At 45.5% G+C, this 21,458-nt stretch overlaps 1 protein-coding gene across 1 annotated transcript in view; it reads right to left on the bottom strand.

Moving 5' to 3' along the window:
- Positions 1 to 21,458, bottom strand: part of ASIC5 (acid sensing ion channel subunit family member 5) — a 148,589-nt gene that overhangs the window by 54,199 nt on the left and 72,932 nt on the right. The window contains exons 8-10 of the mRNA XM_063956542.1: positions 15,332 to 15,481; positions 13,667 to 13,814; positions 13,018 to 13,074 (exon numbers count right to left, since the gene is read on the bottom strand). Of these exons, the coding sequence (XP_063812612.1) occupies positions 13,018 to 13,074; positions 13,667 to 13,814; positions 15,332 to 15,481 (355 nt within the window). The remainder of the gene's footprint in view (positions 1 to 13,017; positions 13,075 to 13,666; positions 13,815 to 15,331; positions 15,482 to 21,458) is intronic.

Here is a 21,458-nt window from a genome sequence, read left to right as displayed (position 1 = left end):
AATGAAGGCGAGTGCTGGTTTTTCACTTTAACCTTGGATAAGATGTGAGTGTGTTTACGTTAATCCTATCTGGACCTGTGCACCCCCTATTGCAACTACTGTAAGTATATAAGTATATGGGTAAGAAAAGAGATAGCAATCGATACCGGTAGAGAGAAAAAAAAAAAAAAAGAGTATGACAACTCGGTGCAAGATACTGACAACAGACAGCAAGGATTAGCATTTGCAGATAAAGGTGAAAAAAATTATACATTTATTAAAAATGTACAGCATAGGTAAGAGACCAATGCTTACTTGCTTACCATCATGGAAGAAGTGGGAGACTCGCGATTTTTCGGGTAGTCCCTTACAGCCCCGGAAGAGCAGACAGCTCTCCTGCTTCCAGAAAAAAAGTTGGCAAGAATGGCCGAATGTCCATTTCAATCGAAAAGAGTTGCTTAACCACTTGCCTGGCATGGTCGCATCAGATGCGACCATGCCTGCAAGTGCTCTATCTGACCTGGCTGCACAGGATGCGACCAGTCAGATAGAGAGTGTTAGCTGCGGCAGGGAAGAGAAACTTCCCTCCGCTGCTGCTGTCAGAGGGACCGGAAGGTCCCTCTGCCTCCCTGCACTCTCCCCGTGCCTGCCGTGCTGCCGATCACTGCTGATCGGTCAGCACGGCAGGATCTGTCCCCTCCAGCGGCTGCAGACAATGGCAGTTAAATTCATGTTCTTCACCTAATTCACTCATAAAAAAAAACAGACAATTTCGGAGCGTTTTTTTGCTAAATAAATCGTCAGTTAAGTGGTTAAGGGCATACAGTACCTACTGTACATTCAGGGCTGCCATCAGAAATTGTAGGGCCAAGAACAGACTAAACAGGCAGGCCCTCATACTCCCACCTGGTGGATGCAGAAGTGTATTATGGAGCGCTGGCACCCAGAGTAAGCACATGCACCTTGTGAGGTGTATAATGGAGCGCTGGCACAAAGAGTAAGCACATGCACCTTGTGAGGTGTATAATGGAGCGCTGGCACCCAGAGTAAGTACATGCACCTTGTGAGGTGTATAATGGAGCGCTGACACCCAGAGTAAGTACATGCACCTTGTGAGGTGTATAATGGAGCGCTGACACCCAGAGTAAGTACATGCACCTTGTGAGGTGTATAATGGAGCGCTGGCACAAAGAGTAAGCACATGCACCTTGTGAGGTGTATAATGGAGCGCTGGCACCCAGAGTAAGTACATGCACCTTGTGAGGTGTATAATGGAGCGCTGACACCCAGAGTAAGTACATGCACCTTGTGAGGTGTATAATGGAGCGCTGACACCCAGAGTAAGTACATGCACCTTGTGAGGTGTATAATGGAGCGCTGGCACCCAGAGTAAGCACATGCACCTTGTGAGGTGTATAATGGAGCGCTGGCACCCAGAGTAAGTACATGCACCTTGTGAGGTGTATAATGGAGCGCTGACACCCAGAGTAAGTACATGCACCTTGTGAGGTGTATAATGGAGCGCTGGCACCCAGAGTAAGCACATGCACCTTGTGAGGTGTATAATGGAGCGCTGGCACCCAGAGTAAGCACATGCACCTTGTGAGGTATATAATGGAGCGCTGGCACCCAGAGTAAGCACATGCACCTTGTGAGGTGTATAATGGAGCGCTGGCACCCAGAGTAAGCACATGCACCTTGTGAGGTGTATAATGGAGCGCTGACACCCAGAGTAAGCACATGCACCTTGTGAGGTGTATAATGGAGCGCTGACACCCAGAGTAAGCACATTCACCTTGTGAGGTGTATAATGGAGCGCTGGCACCCAGAGTAAGCACATGCACCTTGTGAGGTGTATAATGGAGCGCTGACATCCAGAGTAAGCACTAGTGATGAGCACCGGAAATTTTTCGGGTTTTGTGTTTTGGTTTTGGGTTTGGTTCCGCGGCCGTGTTTTGGGTTCGAACGCGTTTTGGCAAAACCTCACCGAATTTTTTTTGTCGGATTCGGGTGTGTTTTGGATTCGGGTGTTTTTTTCAAAAAGCCCTAAAAAACAGCTTAAATCATAGAATTTGGGGGTCATTTTGATCCCAAAGTATTATTAACCTCAATAACCATAATTTCCACTCATTTTCAGTCTATTCTGAACACCTCACACCTCACAATATTATTTTTAGTCCTAAAATTTGCACCGAGGTCGCTGGATGGCTAAGCTAAGCGACCCAAGTGGCCGACACAAACACCTGGCCCATCTAGGAGTGGCACTGCAGTGTCACGCAGGATGGCCCTTCCAAAAAACACTCCCCAAACAGCACATGACGCAAAGAAAAAAAGAGGCGCAATGAGGTAGCTGTGTGAGTAAGCTAAGCGACCCTAGTGGCCGACACAAACACCTGGCCCATCTAGGAGTGGCACTGCAGTGTCACGCAGGATGGCCCTTCCAAAAAACACTCCCCAAACAGCACATGACGCAAAGAAAAAAAGAGGCGCAATGAGGTAGCTGTGTGAGTAAGCTAAGCGACCCTAGTGGCCGACACAAACACCTGGCCCATCTAGGAGTGGCACTGCAGTGTCACGCAGGATGGCCCTTCCAAAAAACACTCCCCAAACAGCACATGACGCAAAGAAAAAAAGAGGCGCAATGAGGTAGCTGTGTGAGTAAGCTAAGCGACCCTAGTGGCCGACACAAACACCTGGCCCATCTAGGAGTGGCACTGCAGTGTCACGCAGGATGGCCCTTCCAAAAAACACTCCCCAAACAGCACATGACGCAAAGAAAAAAAGAGGCGCAATGAGGTAGCTGTGTGAGTAAGCTAAGCGACCCTAGTGGCCGACACAAACACCTGGCCCATCTAGGAGTGTCACTGCAGTGTCACGCAGGATGGCCCTTCCAAAAAACACCCCCCAAACAGCACATGACGCAAAGAAAAATGAAAGAAAAAAGAGGTGCAAGATGGAATTGTCCTTGGGCCCTCCCACCCACCCTTATGTTGTATAAACAGGACATGCACACTTTAACCAACCCATCATTTCAGTGACAGGGTCTGCCACACGACTGTGACTGAAATGACGGGTTGGTTTGGACCCCCACCAAAAAAGAAGCAATTAATCTCTCCTTGCACAAACTGGCTCTACAGAGGCAAGATGTCCACCTCATCATCATCCTCCGATATATCACCGTGTACATCCCCCTCCTCACAGATTATCAATTCGTCCCCACTGGAATCCACCATCTCAGCTCCCTTTGTACTTTGTGGAGGCAATTGCTGCTGGTCAATGTCTCCACGGAGGAATTGATTATAATTCATTTTAATGAACATCATCTTCTCCACATTTTCTGGATGTAACCTCGTACGCCGATTGCTGACAAGGTGAGCGGCGGCACTAAACACTCTTTCGGAGTACACACTTGTGGGAGGGCAACTTAGGTAGAATAAAGCCAGTTTGTGCAAGGGCCTCCAAATTGCCTCTTTTTCCTGCCAGTATAAGTACGGACTGTGTGACGTGCCTACTTGGATGCGGTCACTCATATAATCCTCCACCATTCTTTCAATGGGGAGAGAATCATATGCAGTGACAGTAGACGACATGTCCGTAATCGTTGTCAGGTCCTTCAGTCCGGACCAGATGTCAGCATCAGCAGTCGCTCCAGACTGCCCTGCATCACCGCCAGCGGGTGGGCTCGGAATTCTGAGCCTTTTCCTCGCACCCCCAGTTGCGGGAGAATGTGAAGGAGGAGATGTTGACAGGTCGCGTTCCGCTTGACTTGACAATTTTGTCACCAGCAGTTCTTTGAACCCCAGCAGACTTGTGTCTGCCGGAAAGAGAGATCCAAGGTAGGTTTTAAATCTAGGATCGAGCACGGTGGCCAAAATGTAGTGCTCTGATTTCAACAGATTGACCACCCGTGAATCCTTGTTAAGCGAATTAAGGGCTCCATCCACAAGTCCCACATGCCTAGCGGAATCGCTCTGTGTTAGCTCCTCCTTCAATGTCTCCAGCTTCTTCTGCAAAAGCCTGATGAGGGGAATGACCTGACTCAGGCTGGCAGTGTCTGAACTGACTTCACGTGTGGCAAGTTCAAAAGGTTGCAGAACCTTGCACAACGTTGAAATCATTCTCCACTGCGCTTGAGACAGGTGCATTCCACCTCCTATATCGTGCTCAGTTGTATAGGCTTGAATGGCCTTTTGCTGCTCCTCCAACCTCTGAAGCATATAGAGGGTTGAATTCCACCTCGTTACCACTTCTTGCTTCAGATGATGGCAGGGCAGGTTCAGTAGTTTTTGGTGGTGCTCCAGTCTTCTGTACGTGGTGCCTGTACGCCGAAAGTGTCCCGCAATTCTTCTGGCCACCGACAGCATCTCTTGCACGCCCCTCTCGTTTTTTAAATAATTCTGCACCACCAAATTCAAGGTATGTGCAAAACATGGGACGTGCTGGAATTTGCCCATATTTAATGCACACACAATATTGCTGGCGTTGTCCGATGCCACAAATCCACAGGAGAGTCCAATTGGGATGATCTTCCTCAGTTGCCGTAAGAGGTTTTTAGCTGTGTGCGTATTCTGGAAAGCGGTGATACAAAGCGTAGCCTGCCTAGGAAAGAGTTGGCGTTTGCGAGATGCTGCTACTGGTGCCGCCGCTGCTGTTCTTGCGGCGGGAGTCCATACATCTACCCAGTGGGCTGTCACAGTCATATAGTCCTGAGCCTTCCCTGCTCCACTTGTCCACATGTCCGTGGTTAAGTGGACATTGGGTACAACTGCATTTTTTAGGACACTGGTGAGTCTTTTTCTGAGGTCTGTGTACATTTTCGGTATCGCCTGCCTAGAGAAATGGAACCTAGATGGTATTTGGTACCGGGGACACAGTACCTCCAACAAGTCTCTAGTTGCCTCTGCAGTAATGATGGATACCGGAACCACGTTTCTCACCGCCCAGGATGCCAAGGCCTCAGTTATCCGCTTTGCAGCAGGATGACTGCTGTGATATTTCATCTTCCTCGCAAAGGACTGTTGGACAGTCAATTGCTTGGTGGAAGTAGTAAAAGTGGTCTTACGAGTACGACTTCCCCTCTGGGATGACCATCGACTCCCAGCAGCAACAACAGCAGCGCCAGCAGCAGTAGGCGTTATACGCAAGGATGCATCGGAGGAATCCCAGGCAGGAGAGGACTCGTCATAATTGCCAGTGACATGGCCTGCAGGACTATTGGCATTCCTGGGGAAGGAGGAAATTGACACTGAGGGAGTTGGTGGGGTAATTTGCGTGAGCTTGGTTACAAGAGGAAGGGATTTACTGGTCAGTGGACTGCTTCCGCTGTCGCCCAAAGTTTTTGAACTTGTCACTGACTTATGATGAATGCGCTGCAGGTGACGTATAAGGGAGGATGTTCCGAGGTGGTTAACGTCCTTACCCCTACTTATTACAGCTTGACAAAGGCAACACACGGCTTGACAAATGTTGTCCGCATTTCTGTTGAAATACTTCCACACCGAAGAGCTGATTTTTTTGGTATTTTCACCAGGCATGTCAATGGCCCTATTCCTCGCACGGACAACAGGTGTCTCCCCGGGTGCCTGACTTAAACAAACCACCTCACCATCAGAATCCTCCAGGTCAATTTCCTCCCCAGCGCCAGCAACACCCATATCCTCCTCATCCTGGTGTACTTCAACACTGACATCTTCAATCTGACTATCAGGAACTGGACTGCGGGTGCTCCTTCCAGCACTTGCAGGGGGCGTGCAAATGGTGGAAGGCACATGCTCTTCACGTCCAGTGTTGGGAAGGTCAGGCATCGCAAACGACACAATTGGACTCTCCTTGTGGATTTGTGATTTCGAAGAACGCACAGTTCTTTGCTGTGCTTTTGCCAGCTTGAGTCTTTTCATTTTTCTAGCGAGAGGCTGAGTGCTTCCATCCTCATGTGAAGCTGAACCACTAGCCATGAACATAGGCCAGGGCCTCAGCCGTTCCTTGCCACTCCGTGTGGTAAATGGCATATTGGCAAGTTTACGCTTCTCCTCCGACAATTTTATTTTAGATTTTTGAGTTCTTTTTTTACTGATATTTGGTGTTTTGGATTTTACATGCTCTGTACTATGACATTGGGCATCGGCCTTGGCAGACGACGTTGCTGGCATTTCATCGTCTCGGCCATGACTAGTGGCAGCAGCTTCAGCACGAGGTGGAAGTGGATCTTGATCTTTCCCTATTTTTGGAACCTCAACATTTTTGTTCTCCATATTTTAATAGGCACAACTAAAAGGCACCTCAGGTAAACAATGGAGATGGATGGATACTAGTATACTTATGGATTGACGAGCGACTGCCGACACAGAGGTAGCTACAGCCGTGGACTACCGTACTGCGTCTGCTGCTAATATAGACTGGATGATAATGATATAAAAAATATATATATATATCACTACTGCAGCCGGACAGGTATATATTATATAATGACGGACCTGCTGGACACTGTCAGCTCAGCACTGCAGACTCCTAAAGTAAGCTACTAGTAGTATCAAGAAGATAGAAAAAAAAAAACACCACAGGTAGGTGGTATACAATTATGGATGGACTAGCGACTGCCGACACAGAGGTAGCTACAGCCGTGGACTACCGTACTGCGTCTGCTGCTAATATAGACTGGATGATAATGATATAAAAAAAATATATATATATATCACTACTGCAGCCGGACAGGTATATATTATATAATGACGGACCTGCTGGACACTGTCAGCTCAGCACTGCAGACTCCTAAAGTAAGCTACTAGTAGTATCAAGAAGATAGAAAAAAAAAAAAACACCACGGGTAGGTGGTATACAATTATGGATGGACGAGCGACTGCCGACACAGAGGTAGCTACAGCCGTGGACTACCGTACTGCGTCTGCTGCTAATATAGACTGGATGATAATGATATAAAAAATATATATATATATCACTACTGCAGCCGGACAGGTATATATTATATAATGACGGACCTGCTGGACACTGTCAGCTCAGCACTGCAGACTCCTAAAGTAAGCTACTAGTATCAAGAAGATAGAAAAGAAAAAAAACACCACAGGTAGGTGGTATACAATTATGGATGGACGAGCGACTGCCGACACAGAGGTAGCTACAGCCGTGGACTACCGTACTGCGTCTGCTGCTAATATAGACTGGATGATAATGATATAAAAAATATATATATATATCACTACTGCAGCAGGACAGGTATATATTATATAATGACGGACCTGCTGAACACTGTCAATTTAGCACTGCAGACTCCTAAAGTAAGCTACTAGTAGTATCAAGAAGATAGAAAAAAAAAAAAAACACCACAGGTAGGTGGTATACAATTATGGATGGACTAGCGACTGCCGACACAGAGGTAGCTACAGCCGTGGACTACCGTACTGCGTCTGCTGCTAATATAGATAGGATGATAATGATATTAAAAATATATATATATATCACTACTGCAGCCGGACAGGTATATATTATATAATGACGGACCTGCTGGACACTGTCAGCTCAGCACTGCAGACTCCTAAAGTAAGCTACTAGTATCAAGAAGATAGAAAAAAAAAACACCACGGGTAGGTGGTATACAATTATGGATGGACGAGCGACTGCCGACACAGAGGTAGCTACAGCCGTGGACTACCGTACTGCGTCTGCTGCTAATATAGACTGGATGATAATGATATAAAAAATATATATATATCACTACTGCTCCCGGACAGGTATATATTATATAATGACGGACCTGCTGGACACTGTCAGCAGAATGCGTTTATAGAATAAAAACACCACACTACGAGTGTTTAACTTTTTCAGGCAGACAATCACAATATACTGGTGGTCAGTGGTCACTGGTCAGTCACACTGGCACTGGCAGTGGCACTCTGGCAGCAAAAGTGTGCACTGTTAAAATATGTACTCCTGCTATAACTGCTCCCCAGTCTCCACCACAATTAAGCTGTGTGAGCAGTGAGCACTCAGCACAGTCAGATATACAGTATTACATAGATGATGCAGCACACTGAGGGCACACTGAGGCTGAGCACAGATATGGTATGTGACTGTGTCACACTGTGTATCGTTTTTTTTCAGGCAGAGAACGGATTAATTAAACTGGTGGTCACTGGTCACACTATCAGCAAGTAGTGGTCACTGGTCAGTCACACTGGCACTGACAGTGGCACTCTGGCAGCAAAAGTGTGCACTGTTAAAATATGTACTCCTGCTATAACTGCTCCCCAGTCTCCCCCACAATTAAGCTGTGTGAGCAGTGAGCACTCAGCACAGTCAGATATACAGTATTACATAGATGATGCAGCACACTGAGGGCACACTGAGGCTGAGCACAGATATGGTATGTGACTGTGTCACACTGTGTATCGTTTTTTTTCAGGCAGAGAACGGATTAATTAAACTGGTGGTCACTGGTCACACTATCAGCAAGTAGTACTCCGTCCTAATATGCTCCCCAAAATTAGTAAATCAAGTGTCTCTACTCTCTACTCACTAGTCTACTCTAAACGGAGAGGACGCCAGCCACGTCCTCTCCCTATCAATCTCAATGCACGTGTGAAAATGGCGGCGACGCGCGGCTCCTTATATAGAATCCGAGTCTCGCGATAGAATACGAGCCTCGCGAGAATCTGACAGCGGGATGATGACGTTCGGGCGCGCTCGGGTTAGCCGAGCAAGGCGGGAAGATCCGAGTCTGCCTCGGACCCGTGTAAAAAGGCTGAAGTTCGGGGGGGTTCGGTTTCCGAGAAACCGAACCCGCTCATCTCTAGTAAGCACATGCACCTTGTGAGGTGTATAATGGAGCGCTGGCACCCAGAGTAAGCACATGCACTTTGTAAGGTGTATAATGGAGCGCTGACACCCAGAGTAAGCACATGCACCTTGTGAGGTGTATAATGGAGCGCTGGCACCCAGAGTAAGCACATGCACCTTGTGAGGTGTATAATGGAGCGCTGACATCCAGAGTAAGCACATGCACCTTGTGAGGTGTATAATGGAGCGCTGGCATCCAGAGTAAGCACATTCACCTTGTGAGGTGTATAATGGAGCGCTGACACCCAGAGTAAGTATATGCACCTTGTGAGGTGTATAATGGAGCGCTGACACCCAGAGTAAGTACATGCACCTTGTGAGGTGTATAATGGAGCGCTGACACCCAGAGTAAGCACATGCACCTTGTGAGGTGTATAATGGAGCGCTGGCACCCAGAGTAAGCACATGCACCTTGTGAGGTGTATAATGGAGCGCTGGCACCCAGAGTAAGGACATGCACCTTGTGAGGTGTATAATGGAGCGCTGACACCCAGAGTAAGTATATGCACCTTGTGAGGTGTATAATGGAGCGCTGACACCCAGAGTAAGTACATGCACCTTGTGAGGTGTATAATGGAGCGCTGACACCCAGAGTAAGCACATGCACCTTGTGAGGTGTATAATGGAACGCTGACACCCAGAGTAAGCACATGCACCTTGTGAGGTGTATAATGGAGCGCTGGCACCCAGAGTAAGCACATGCACCTTGTGAGGTGTATAATGGAGCGCTGGCACCCAGAGTAAGCACATGCACCTTGTGAGGTGTATAATGGAGCGCTGGCACCAAGAGTAAGTACATGCACCTTGTGAGGTGTATAATGGAGCGCTGGCACCCAGAGTAAGCACATGCACCTTGTGAGGTGTATAATGGAGCGCTGACACCAAGAGTAAGTATATGCACCTTGTGAGGTGTATAATGGAGCGCTGACACCCAGAGTAAGTATATGCACCTTGTGAGGTGTATAATGGAGCGCTGACACCCAGAGTAAGCACATGCACCTTGTGAGGTGTATAATGGAGCGCTGACACCCAGAGTAAGTACATGCACCTTGTGAGGTGTATAATGGAGCGCTGACACCCAGAGTAAGCACATGCACCTTGTGAGGTATGTAATGGAGCGCTGGCATCCAGAGTAAGCACATTCACCTTGTGAGGTATATAATGGAGCGCTGACTCCCAGAGTAAGCACATTCACCTTGTGAGGTGTATGATGGAGCGCTGACACCCAGAGTAAGCACATGCACCTTGTGAGGTGTATAATGGAGCGCTGACACCCAGAGTAAGCACATGCAGCTTGTGAGGTGTATAATGGAGCGCTGACACCCAGAGTAAGCACATGCACCTTGTGAGGTGTATAATGGAGCGCTGACACCCAGAGTAAGCACATGCACCTTGTGAGGTGTATAATGGAGCGCTGGCACCCAGAGTAAGCACATGCACCTTGTGAGGTGTATAATGTACGCTGACACCCAGAGTAAGCACATGCACCTTGTGAGGTGTATAATGGAGCGCTGGCACCCAGAGTAAGCACATGCACCTTGTGAGGTGTATAATGGAGCGCTGGCACCCAGAGTAAGCACATGCACCTTGTGAGGTGTATGATGGAGCGCTGACACCCAGAGTAAGCACATTCACCTTGTGAGGTGTATGATGGAGCGCTGGCATCCAGAGTAAGCACATTCACCTTGTGAGGTGTATAATGGAGCACTGGCACCCAGAGCGAGTACATGCACCTCAGTACTGACATGCACCTCATAGTAGGGTTATAGACACCATTTTAAAGGAAGAGAAAGTCCACATAATTTCTAAAAGAAAAAAATCTGCTTGCCTGTTTTAAGGTTTATTTGGCAATGTACACAGCCTTACCTCCATTCATCGGCGCTACTTCTGATCGAAGCCACTAGCCACGGGGAGGGGGAAAGGCAGATTTAAAAATGGGGATGACGGCAGGGTAAGAGAAGGGAAGCAGGGGTGAATCTAGGGGACCAAGCGCCTCTGGTAAAGTAAGGGACTGGTGCCCCCCTTCCTTATTCTCCCTTCCCAATTTTTCCCCCTACCATTATTGCAGTCTGTAGGTGGGCACTTTACAGTATGGTCTTCAGGTGGGCACAATACACTATACAGTACAGTCTGCAGGTCGGCCCCATCAGTAAGTGTGAATGGACATGCGGTGACAGCAGCTGGCACGAGCCCAAGTTGGCACCCAGCTTCCGCCCTCACTCTTACCCCTACAATCCTACCATATCTCCTCCTTTTTCTCCGCATATAAGGGCGTAGTGAGCCCAGGGCCCCATGCTGTACAGTAATTGGGGGATGTGCTAGCGTCCGCACCATGGAGACCATCATTGATGCCTAATCCAGAGTGCTGCGGGGTTATCCCTGGCTGTGGGGGGCAGAGGAGCTGTCAGATGCATGTCTCCGGTGCCAGGTAATGGACAGGGGGAGCACAGGTACTTCCTTTGCTATATGAGTGATTCTACACTATGGCCACAGGTAACAACCGCAGGCCGAAACCTTCCTCAGCTGTTGGCCATGGCGAGTGCCATCCTGGCCAAGATGGCGAAGGAACACATGAGTGCTGGGAAAGAAGCACATTTGGGGAGGGATTAGGCAGAGTCCCACTTGGGGATGGATGGGGCAGAGGCACACTTGGGGAAGGCTGAGGGGAGATAAAGACTTGGGGAGGGATGGGTGCAGAGCCATACTTGGGGAAGGCTGGGGGAAAGGTACACTTGGGGAAGGGTTAGAGGTGTACTTGGTGAAGGCTGGAGCAGACGCACACTTGGGGAGTGAGGCAGAGGCACACTTGAGGAGGGCTGGGGCAGTCACACATGGAGGGATGGGGCAGAGGCACACTTGGGGAGGGATGGGGCAGAGGTACACTTGGGGAGGGAGGCAGAGGCACACTTGAGGAGGCACATGGTCAGGCGCACATAGTAACACATGGGGTCAGGCACACTTTAGGGGGGTAGAGGCAGAGCCACACTAGTGGATGACTGCGGAATAGGCAATCCTGGGGAGGGGGCAGAGACACACTTGGGGAGAGGGCAGAGGTAACTTACAATGTGAAATACATGAAACTGGATAAATGCATGATATATAGTAGTGCACATAAGTAAACAAGACATTTGACATAAAGAAACAGTGCTGTGTGCATCACTAGCCAGCTCCCATCAGAATGAATGGTTCACGGAAACAGGATGTAGTTGTGTGAATGGCAGTCAGGAGACAGCCGATCACAATACCAACGCCGGGATCCCGCCCCCTAACAATTCCAATAGTCGGCATGCCGACTAACAGGGACTACTCCCACTCATGAAGTGGGTATAGAACCTGTGGCAAGCGCAGCTCGCCACGAGCCCGCAGCATGGTGAGCGCAGCGAGCCGACAAGGGACTTTGTTGCGCTCCCCCCCGAGATCCCGAGATCCTGGCGTTGGTATGGTGACCGGCGGTTACACATACCCAACCCACAGAAATGTATATATGTACGTAACTGCCTGCTCCCATTCAAAAGCTGGCGTAGCATATATCTCACTATGCCGGGAGTTGTGCTGCGATGCGTACATTGGGGGTAATTCTGAGTTGAACGCAGCAGCAAGTTTGTTAGCAGTTGGGCAAAACCATGTGTACTGCAGGGGGAGAAGATATAACATTTGCAGAGAGAGTTAGATTTGGGTGGGTTATTTTGTTTCTGTGCAGGGTAAATACTGGCTGCTTTATTTTTACACTGCAATTTAGATTTCAGTTTGAACACACCCCACCCAATCTAACTCTCATTGCACATGTTATATCTGCTCCTCCTGCATTGCACATGGTTTTGCCCAACTGCTAACAAATTTGCTGCTGCAATCAACTCTGAATTAGGCCCATTGGGGGTAATTCCAAGTTGATCGCAGCAGGAATTTTGGGTTCAAATACAAAATACAGGTATCCTTATGGCGTGGTTAGTGGATCCGGGCCCCTCCAGGTGCCTGGGCCCGGGTAATTTGTACCTGATCCCCCTGCCTCTCAGCGCCACGCCACTGTACAAACACACACACACACACAAATATAACAGATTTCACTAGTAGACTACTTAACCTAAGTACCTCTCCATTATAAATTTGACAACACTATTATTATTATTATTATTATTATTATGAAGATGAAGATGATGATGATACAATAGGTATGTTTTCTATACTTACTGAGAGCAGGTAATACACAGTTGTAAAACTCTTGAATGTCACATTCTTTCCCAATACCTGTGATTAAATGAATACATAAAAATGACAATGTGCAGTATATACAGTACATATTGTAATACTAAAGTTGTAGCTGCAATTTGCATATCTGATTACTTCGTGTCATAGTAGTAGTGGTGGATGTGGTATGATATTCATTATGTCGATGACTGTCCATATTCATCATTCATGGTGGTCATGTGAGTGTCACTTCTGGAGTAGTCATCTGATGGAGCGGTGTTCGGGTGAGTATTCTCTCCTTATCCTAAGCCTCCCTCTACTGCCTAGCCCTCACCCATCTCCCCAGCAGCCTAACACCAACCCTCCCATCCCGCAGCCTAACCCTAATGTCCACATTCTGACATAATCAGCTTTTCACATGAATGTCCCCATATTGTCTGTGGACTTTTTAACAATGTCAACATCACAGGTGACAACACTGCGGTGTCAACATTTTGAATGTCAACATTATTATTGTCGACCTAATGATTGCATCTCGTATTATTGATATTATCTTAAATACTGTATAACATTAGAAATCAATGGCTTTTAACTTGATATCATTAGGGACTGGTACTAGAAAACATTGTAGTTATTTACTTGGCCTTATTACCTGGTAGGAGGAATGGTAAACACCCACATTTATGTTGTACATAGGATGACTTGCATTCTTGTAAGCATCCATACGTGCTGTAGACATCATGGTATGCCAACATTAGATCAGGATTGCAATCACCCCAAGGATGTTCCTGGATAATTGTCTGCAAAGAGTGGAACAGACAACAGACAGTTATTTCATGAACATGTACAATACATTCAGGTTGAAATCATCAAGCTCAGAGACAAAGATCGGCCAATGATGGTAATAAGTCAAAACACAAATATAAATAAAATACATACAAAAATACACTAAAGGTGGGTGCACATGTGACGATTGAACATCGTCCGTGACGGGACCCTGCGTGCGGGGTCAGCATAGGCAAGTGTATACACACTTGCCGATGCCGGTGGCAACAAACAATGGCGCGGGGGAGGGGGGAGAGAAGGGGGCCATGCTGAATTCGGCAGCATGGCATAGCTAGTGACAGCCTCAGATCCTCTTCAAAGTTCAAAAGATCGCTAGCGATCCGCATCATTCTCTTGCATACACACAGAATGATGTAAACTATTGGTAGTTCAGTTCGATCGGGAACGCCCACATTGTTAACTTAATGCAGAAAGGAAAAAAGTCCTCAGGTGGGAGGGAATCCCCCGTGTGCTACATGGGCGTGGGCAGGTAAAAATGAGGGGATGCTAACCACAACTGGACAACCTCTCTAGAGACCAGTGAGGTCAACATCAGTCATGTGTGAAATAGAGAGAAGGCTAAATAAATAGGCTTCTGGGCTTCTGACAAAGTGAACCCAAGTGTGTGTCAGTGTAGTAGGGACTATATAGACTGTATGGGTGGTCTTCAGGTTGCTGACTGTCGGGATCCCGGCTCTGGCATACCAACAGATTTTCTCCATCGTGGGGGTCCACAACCTCGCTGGAGGGAGAATAAATAGTGTGGCGCGCATAGCGCGCCACCGTGCCCGCAGCGTGGCGAGCGCAGCGAGCTCGCAAGGGGCTCATTTGCTGTCGCCACGCTGTCGGTATGCCAGCGGTCGGGCTCCCGGCGCCGGTATGCTGATCGCCGGGAGCCCGGCCGCCGGCATACCATACTACACCCGACTGTATACATAACTGATGTGAACGATTCAGTATTCACTGTAAAGAGCTTTGCAATATATACTGTAGGTGCTACATAAATAATGTATATTAAATAACCAAAAACAATCTTTGGTATCTACAGTAGGTAAACACATTTCACAAGAACACAAACACATACAGAACTATAGACACAAAACATAATCTACAGTATATAATTTGCATTTAATGTTACTTTAGTGAAAACAGAGAGCACTGGCACTGTTCAGTAAAATGTACAATATACCGTCCAAGCAAGAACTGTCTTTAAGTATCTGAATGCCCAGACATCATTATGGCACTCTTCAAAGCTACGCTAATATGTAGATGTTGACATTTATGGGCTTTATTACCTGCTGAGTTCCAATGAAGTCCTCTATTTTGTGTTTAAAAACACAGTGCATTAAGTATGAATATTTAACTAGGTTGTCATCTGCGTCTGTAGTTAGGAAACACTCTTGCTTTTGAAATGACCTGCCCGGATAATGTATTTGTATTGGAAATATTCCCTCTATGCCATTAGTTCCTCTTCTATTCAATATGTAATTACCTTGAATAGTGTGATGGAAGCATGAGCATGCATCCCCACAGGACTGCGTAACCCCAGGCCATCAAAGCTGGGAGGAACCTTTGGTGAGTGTATCACAAATATTATTCCAGCATCCACAAACCCCAGCATTGGTTCATCCGTGAATTCATCCTGGTTTAAAATAACCATAAATATTACTACAGCATGCAAATTGTACAACCAATAAACTAACACAAAAAAGTCATACAGGTGTACAAGAAGTGGAATACTGTACTAATACAGTATAAACATGCAAAGTTTCATCATCAGATTATTATGTACATTGACAATAGTAGTGTTGGTTGACCACTGCTGACCCTGACAGCAGGGCTGTAACTAGGTGTGTGCGGAGGGGGCACCGCACATAGCGCAGCAGGGTAAGGGGGTGCTGTTTTCAGCACTTGTCAATTGTCTGTTTTAATTACTTTTCACTTGCAGTTTCTCCCCTTTTTGAAGCCCAGCATCTCCTGACCGTCCCTGTCTCCTTCCCCCACCCCTTCTGTTGCTAATACCTATACAGCATTCGTGGACGTGACTTGATAGCTCTTTGTTGTTCAGTCACACTGTCTCTTATTACATTTTGGGATGCTGGTGTGTCCGGGATTCGAACCTCTTGCCTATGGCATTGCAGTCGGACATTCTATTCATTGAGCTATATGCCCTTACATAGAAAGCTAGAGAATTCCAAGCTGGAGAGTGTTAACTATTTGAAACTTACTTTGTACTTTGTGAAGGGGTGATCAGTGTTATGATTGGGCAGATCTATGTAGTGTTTGGCTGCAAGGGATTGGATGTGAGGCTGCATACTGCATGGATCTGCTCGATTATGGTGCTGGTTATTTTTTTTATGGGGTACAGGTAGCGTCATATAGTTAGAAATCTCATTGTTTTTATGCACGATCAAGTAGGTGGGGTGTTTGGCTGGGATGCAGCAGGTTGTGCGTTTGAGTCCTGGGTGGCGCAATATATTGAAATGTGTTATTTAATGAGGGATATTGTGGCTAAATGGCAGTGAGCTCTCAGACTAAGTGCATGAATGTAGTATAAAGAGGATATATATATATATATATATATATATATAAACAAAATGTGGGAAGGGGCATCATAGCATGGGCTTTCTCTGGGATTAGTTTTGTCATGCCCCTTCCCTGCAAAGCATGCGCCTTTTGTCCCTATTATAAAAATAGGGGGGGTGTGGGGGGGGGGGGCGCCAATTCTCTTTCTGGTACAGGGCACCAATAAGTCTAGTTATAGCTCTGCTGACCAGCATACCTGTTGCCAATGTCCTGACTCTTCCACTGCACTTTTGTCATTGAACCTGTATTTCTTACCTTATTCTCTTTTAGCAAATGAAAGCCACAAGATGGTCGGTCAGGACAATTGAAAGGGTGGAAATAAAGCTCAGTCAGTGCTTTCACTTTAGCTGTGGGTTGGTGGACACTATTGCATGGAAACCAAATACCATTGGAACAAGATAAGTACCAGACTTCCTGGTACCTAGTACCTTAGCAATAGTTTTTGAGATTATTTTCTTGTTTTAATTAATGAATCCAATGATATGAATTTTATGACTTTATTCCAGGCGATCAACACATGTAAGATATTTGGCATCCCAATACCTGATGGTCATTACCTGAGCTGATGGGGACACACAGTGGCAGATGTATCAAGCCTTGGAGAGTGGTAAAATGGAGAGAGAAAAAGTACCACCCAATCAGCTCATAACTGTCATTTTTTTCAAACACTGCCTGTAGCATGGCCATTAGGGGCTGATTGGCTGGTACTTTATCTCTCCCCACTTTATCACTCTCAAAGACTTAGTACATCTCCCTCATTGTCCTGATTCTACACTACAAACTAGAATAATGGAGTTTGAGAAAAAAGCCATAGGCCCATTTCTCACTACTTGTTTTTAATCAAAGTCAAATGTATACATTCGTCCTATAGAACAATGTTTCTCAAGTCCCCTTATTTAATAACTAGATGTAGTTTCCCTGGCCCTGCACGACGCACTGCAATGGCAAGGCCGAGTAAGCGATGTTCATCACAGATGAAATTGCATCGCAGATGCAGGGAGGATGTGGTATGCACCTCCTTCTGCATTGGCATTGCTAAGGACTGCAAACACAAAGCTGCTACGAGCAGCTTTGCATTGGCAATCCTTAATGAATCAGGCCCTCTGTTTCTGTGCACCTGATTGTATTGTTTATAGTCAATCACAGCAGTGCAAAACCTGCACTTATAGGGTGAGATTCAAATGTATTTGGGCCAGCAGCCACTAGATGCCACCCAACGGAGCTATTTAAATGTACAGTAGCTTGGCTCAGGCGCGATCGTCTGCCGGTGTCTACATTTCAGCTTGCACCTGCCAGGGGTGGCAAGCTGAAATGTGAAAAGTGATTTGTTTGGGAACCCAAACGGCACTTTTCCCAATCAGTGCGATAGGAGACATCAATTACATATCACCTCCTGCGATCTCCCATCACTTTAGATGGGAGATTGGGGGGATAACAATTGAATTAGGTTGAACATATCACCATCTGTTTAGCGCTGTTTCTCATCCATCCACAGGTGATTTAGTCAGTATAATAAGGTTCCACACTACATTACTTAAGTGTATGATTGCAAATGCGAGAAGCCTAACATGTAAAATGGGGGAATTAGAGGCAATTGCACTTAATGACCATTATGACATAATAGACATTACTGAGACATGGTGGGATGATTCTCACAACTGGGCGGCAAACATTGAGGGATGCACTCTCTTCGAAAAATAGGACTAATAAAAAGGGAAGGGGTATTTGTCTCTATGTTAAACCATTCTTAAAACCATATTTAAAGGAGGTCATTTACGAGGGGACTGGAGATAATGTAGAGTCATTATGGGTTGAGATTTCGAGTGGGGGTAAAGATACAAAAAAACTTTTAATAGGGACATGCTATAAACCGCCAGATATCCGTGTGGTTGACAAATTACAACTCTTGTAGCAAATCGAAAATCAATGGGGGACATCATTATTCTTGGGGACTTTAATTACCCTGACATAAACTGGAACACCAAAACAGTAAATACAGCTAGGGGTAACAGGTTCTTAAACATGCTAAAAGATCATTACTTGTCCCAGGTAATTGAGGAACCAACTAGGCAAGGGGCTATACTGGACCTAGTACTATCTAATAATGAGGAAATAATAAAAAATACTAAAGTAGGGGAGACCCTAGGAAATAGCGATCACAATATGATCACATTCGGTATCAGCTTTCAAAAACAACAATATAAGGGTTTAACCAAGATTTTTAAACTTTAGGAAAGCTAATTTCACATTGCTAAAACAAGCAATGAAGGAGATCAATTGGGAAATTGTATTTCATGGTAAGAATACTGCTGAAATGTGGGACGTTTTTACAACTGCGCTCAATAAGTACACTAATTTATATATTTCCAAAGTCAACAAAAACAGAAGTACAGTAGGAAATTCAAACCGATGTGGCTTAATAAGAAGGTCAAGGAACAAATGGATAAAAAGAGGCGTGCTTTCAAAGCATTTAAGTCTGATGGAATGGTGGAATCATTCCAGTTCTACAAGGAATGTAACAAAAAATGCAAAAAAGCAATCAGAGCAGATAAAATAGAAAACGAAAAACAAATCGCAAAAGAGCAAAACAAACCCCAAAAAGTTCTTTAAGTATATAAATGGTAAAAGGTTGAAAAGGGAGAATATTGGGCCCTTAAAGGTCAAGTTGGATGTCTTGATTAATGATGATAGGGAAAAAGCGGATTTATTTAATAAATTCTTTTCATCAGTATTCACGAAAGAGGACAGGTTGACGAGAGTAGAGCATAACATAAAAAATAATAATGACCCATTGCTTGGTACTTGGTTAAATGAGGGAGTAGTCCGGGAGAGACTAAGTAAAATTAATATAAATAAATCTCCTGGGCTGGATGGACTCCACCCCAGGGTTTTTATGGAACTCAACGTAGAGATATCGAAAAACCTCTATATTTGATCTTTCAGCGAGTCAATTAGATCAGGAATGATACCAAAGGACTGGCGTACAGCAGAGGTAGTCCCAATATTTAAAAAGGGTATTAAAACGCTCCCCGGGAACTATAGACCGGTAAGCTTGACATCTATAGTGGGGAAAATACTAGAAGGTATATTAAGGGATAGCATACTAGAGTACTTGGATACCTCCAAGGTTATTACTAGGAATCAGCATGGATTTGTGAAGGATATGTCATGTCAAACTAACTTAATAAGCTTCTACGAGAAAGTGAGCGATAATATTGATCAGGGTCAAGCAGTGGATGTGATCTTTTTAGACTTCACTACGGCCTTTGACAAAGTTCCACACAGGAGACTAATTCTCAAACTAAGAGAGCTTGGGGTAGGAAACACTATTTGTACTTGGGTGAGTAATTGGCTGTTTAATAGGGAACAGTGAGTGGGGATTAATGGGATGTACTCTGAATGGGCTTCAGTACTCAGTGGAATACCGCAGGGCTCAGTACTTGGGCCATTGCTGTTTAACATATTCATTAATGACCTAGGAGAGGGACTGGAAAGCACAGTGTCAATTTTCGCAGATGATACTAAACTACAGTATGTAGAATAATTAATTCAGATAAGGATGTTGAGTCTCTACAGAATGACTTATCTAGACATGAGGACTGGGCGGATAAATGGAGAATGAGGTTCAATATAGACAAATGTAAAGTTATGCACTTTGGGACTAAGAACAATCAGGCAGCCTATAAACTAAATGGGGAAAATGTAGGGATAACGGTAGTTGAAAAAGATTTGGGAGTGCTCATCGATAGTAAACTTGCTAGCAGTACGCAATGTCAAAATGCAGCAGCAAAGGCTAATAAGGTGTTATCATGCATAAAACGGGGTATGGAGACAAAGGATGACAGTGTAATCCTGCCTCTTTATAAATCATTGGTGCGGCCACACCTGGAATATGGTGTACAGTTTTGGGCACCATACTATAAAAAAGATAGAGTTCAGAAGCGAGCCACTAAACTGGTTAAGGGGTTAGAGGCACTGGATTATGAGGAAAGACTTAAAAGGCTTGATATGTTCACACTGGAAAAGAGGCGACTGAGAGGGGACATTATTAATATTTATAAATACATTAAGGGACAATACAAGGATTTATCAAATGATTTGTATAAAAAAAAACACTACATAGGGCACGAGGAGACCGCCTGAGGTTAGAAGAGAAAAAATTCCATACTCAACGGAGAAAAGGGTTCTTCACAGTAAGAGCAGTAAGGATTTGTAATTCTCTTCCAGAGAAGGTAGTAATGGTGGACTCAATCAATAAGTTTAAAAATGGATTAGATAAATTCCAAGTGGAAAAAAATATCCAGGGATACAGCATTTACTTAATATAAAAAAAAAAAAAAAAAAACTTAAAATAAAAAGTATATATATATAAAAAATGTAATATAGGTTGAATTCGATGGACATTTGTCTTTTTTCAACCTCAACAACTATGTAACTATGTAACTTGTAGTCTGCAATACCAAACTGAATAAAAGGTAATGTAAATCCATTTTAGTTTGGATGCAGCAAAAATACTCTATGCCTTTGCATATAGCTCATAAAGGGCCCGATTCAGATCTGATCGCTGCTGTGCGTTTTCGCACAGAGGGCATTTATCGATAGATTGGGCATGTATATGCACCGCAATGCGCACACGCATCGGCAAACAACAACAGGCATCGCCGGTCAGCGACAGGCTGGTGCGAAAATTTCAATCGGACAGCATTTCGCATGCTGATTGACAGGAAGAGGCCGTTTGTGGATGGTAACTGACCATTTTCTGGGAGTCACTTCCGGTTCCGGCGGGAGCCGGCGGTAGCACGAGCGCACGTCTGGGAGTGGGACGGTAATTAGAAGGGACACCAGCTGAGACCCCTAATAAATGGCCTATATAAACTGCCTCCTGGAGCTATTGGGTCACGCTTCTGAGGAAGGACTTAATGTCCGATACGCGTCAAGCGTGACCCGTGTTTTTATTCTGGATTTTGACCCTGGTATCTACGGAATTAACCATCTGCCTTAAGATTGATCCTGCATGCTGTAAGCCATCCGGA

Source organism: Pseudophryne corroboree, chromosome 1 (genome assembly GCF_028390025.1).
Source record: "Pseudophryne corroboree isolate aPseCor3 chromosome 1, aPseCor3.hap2, whole genome shotgun sequence".
Classification (NCBI taxonomy): Eukaryota; Metazoa; Chordata; class Amphibia; order Anura; family Myobatrachidae; genus Pseudophryne; species Pseudophryne corroboree.
The sequence above is the reverse complement of the archived record's forward strand: the minus strand, read 5'-3'. Positions and strand labels throughout refer to the sequence as shown.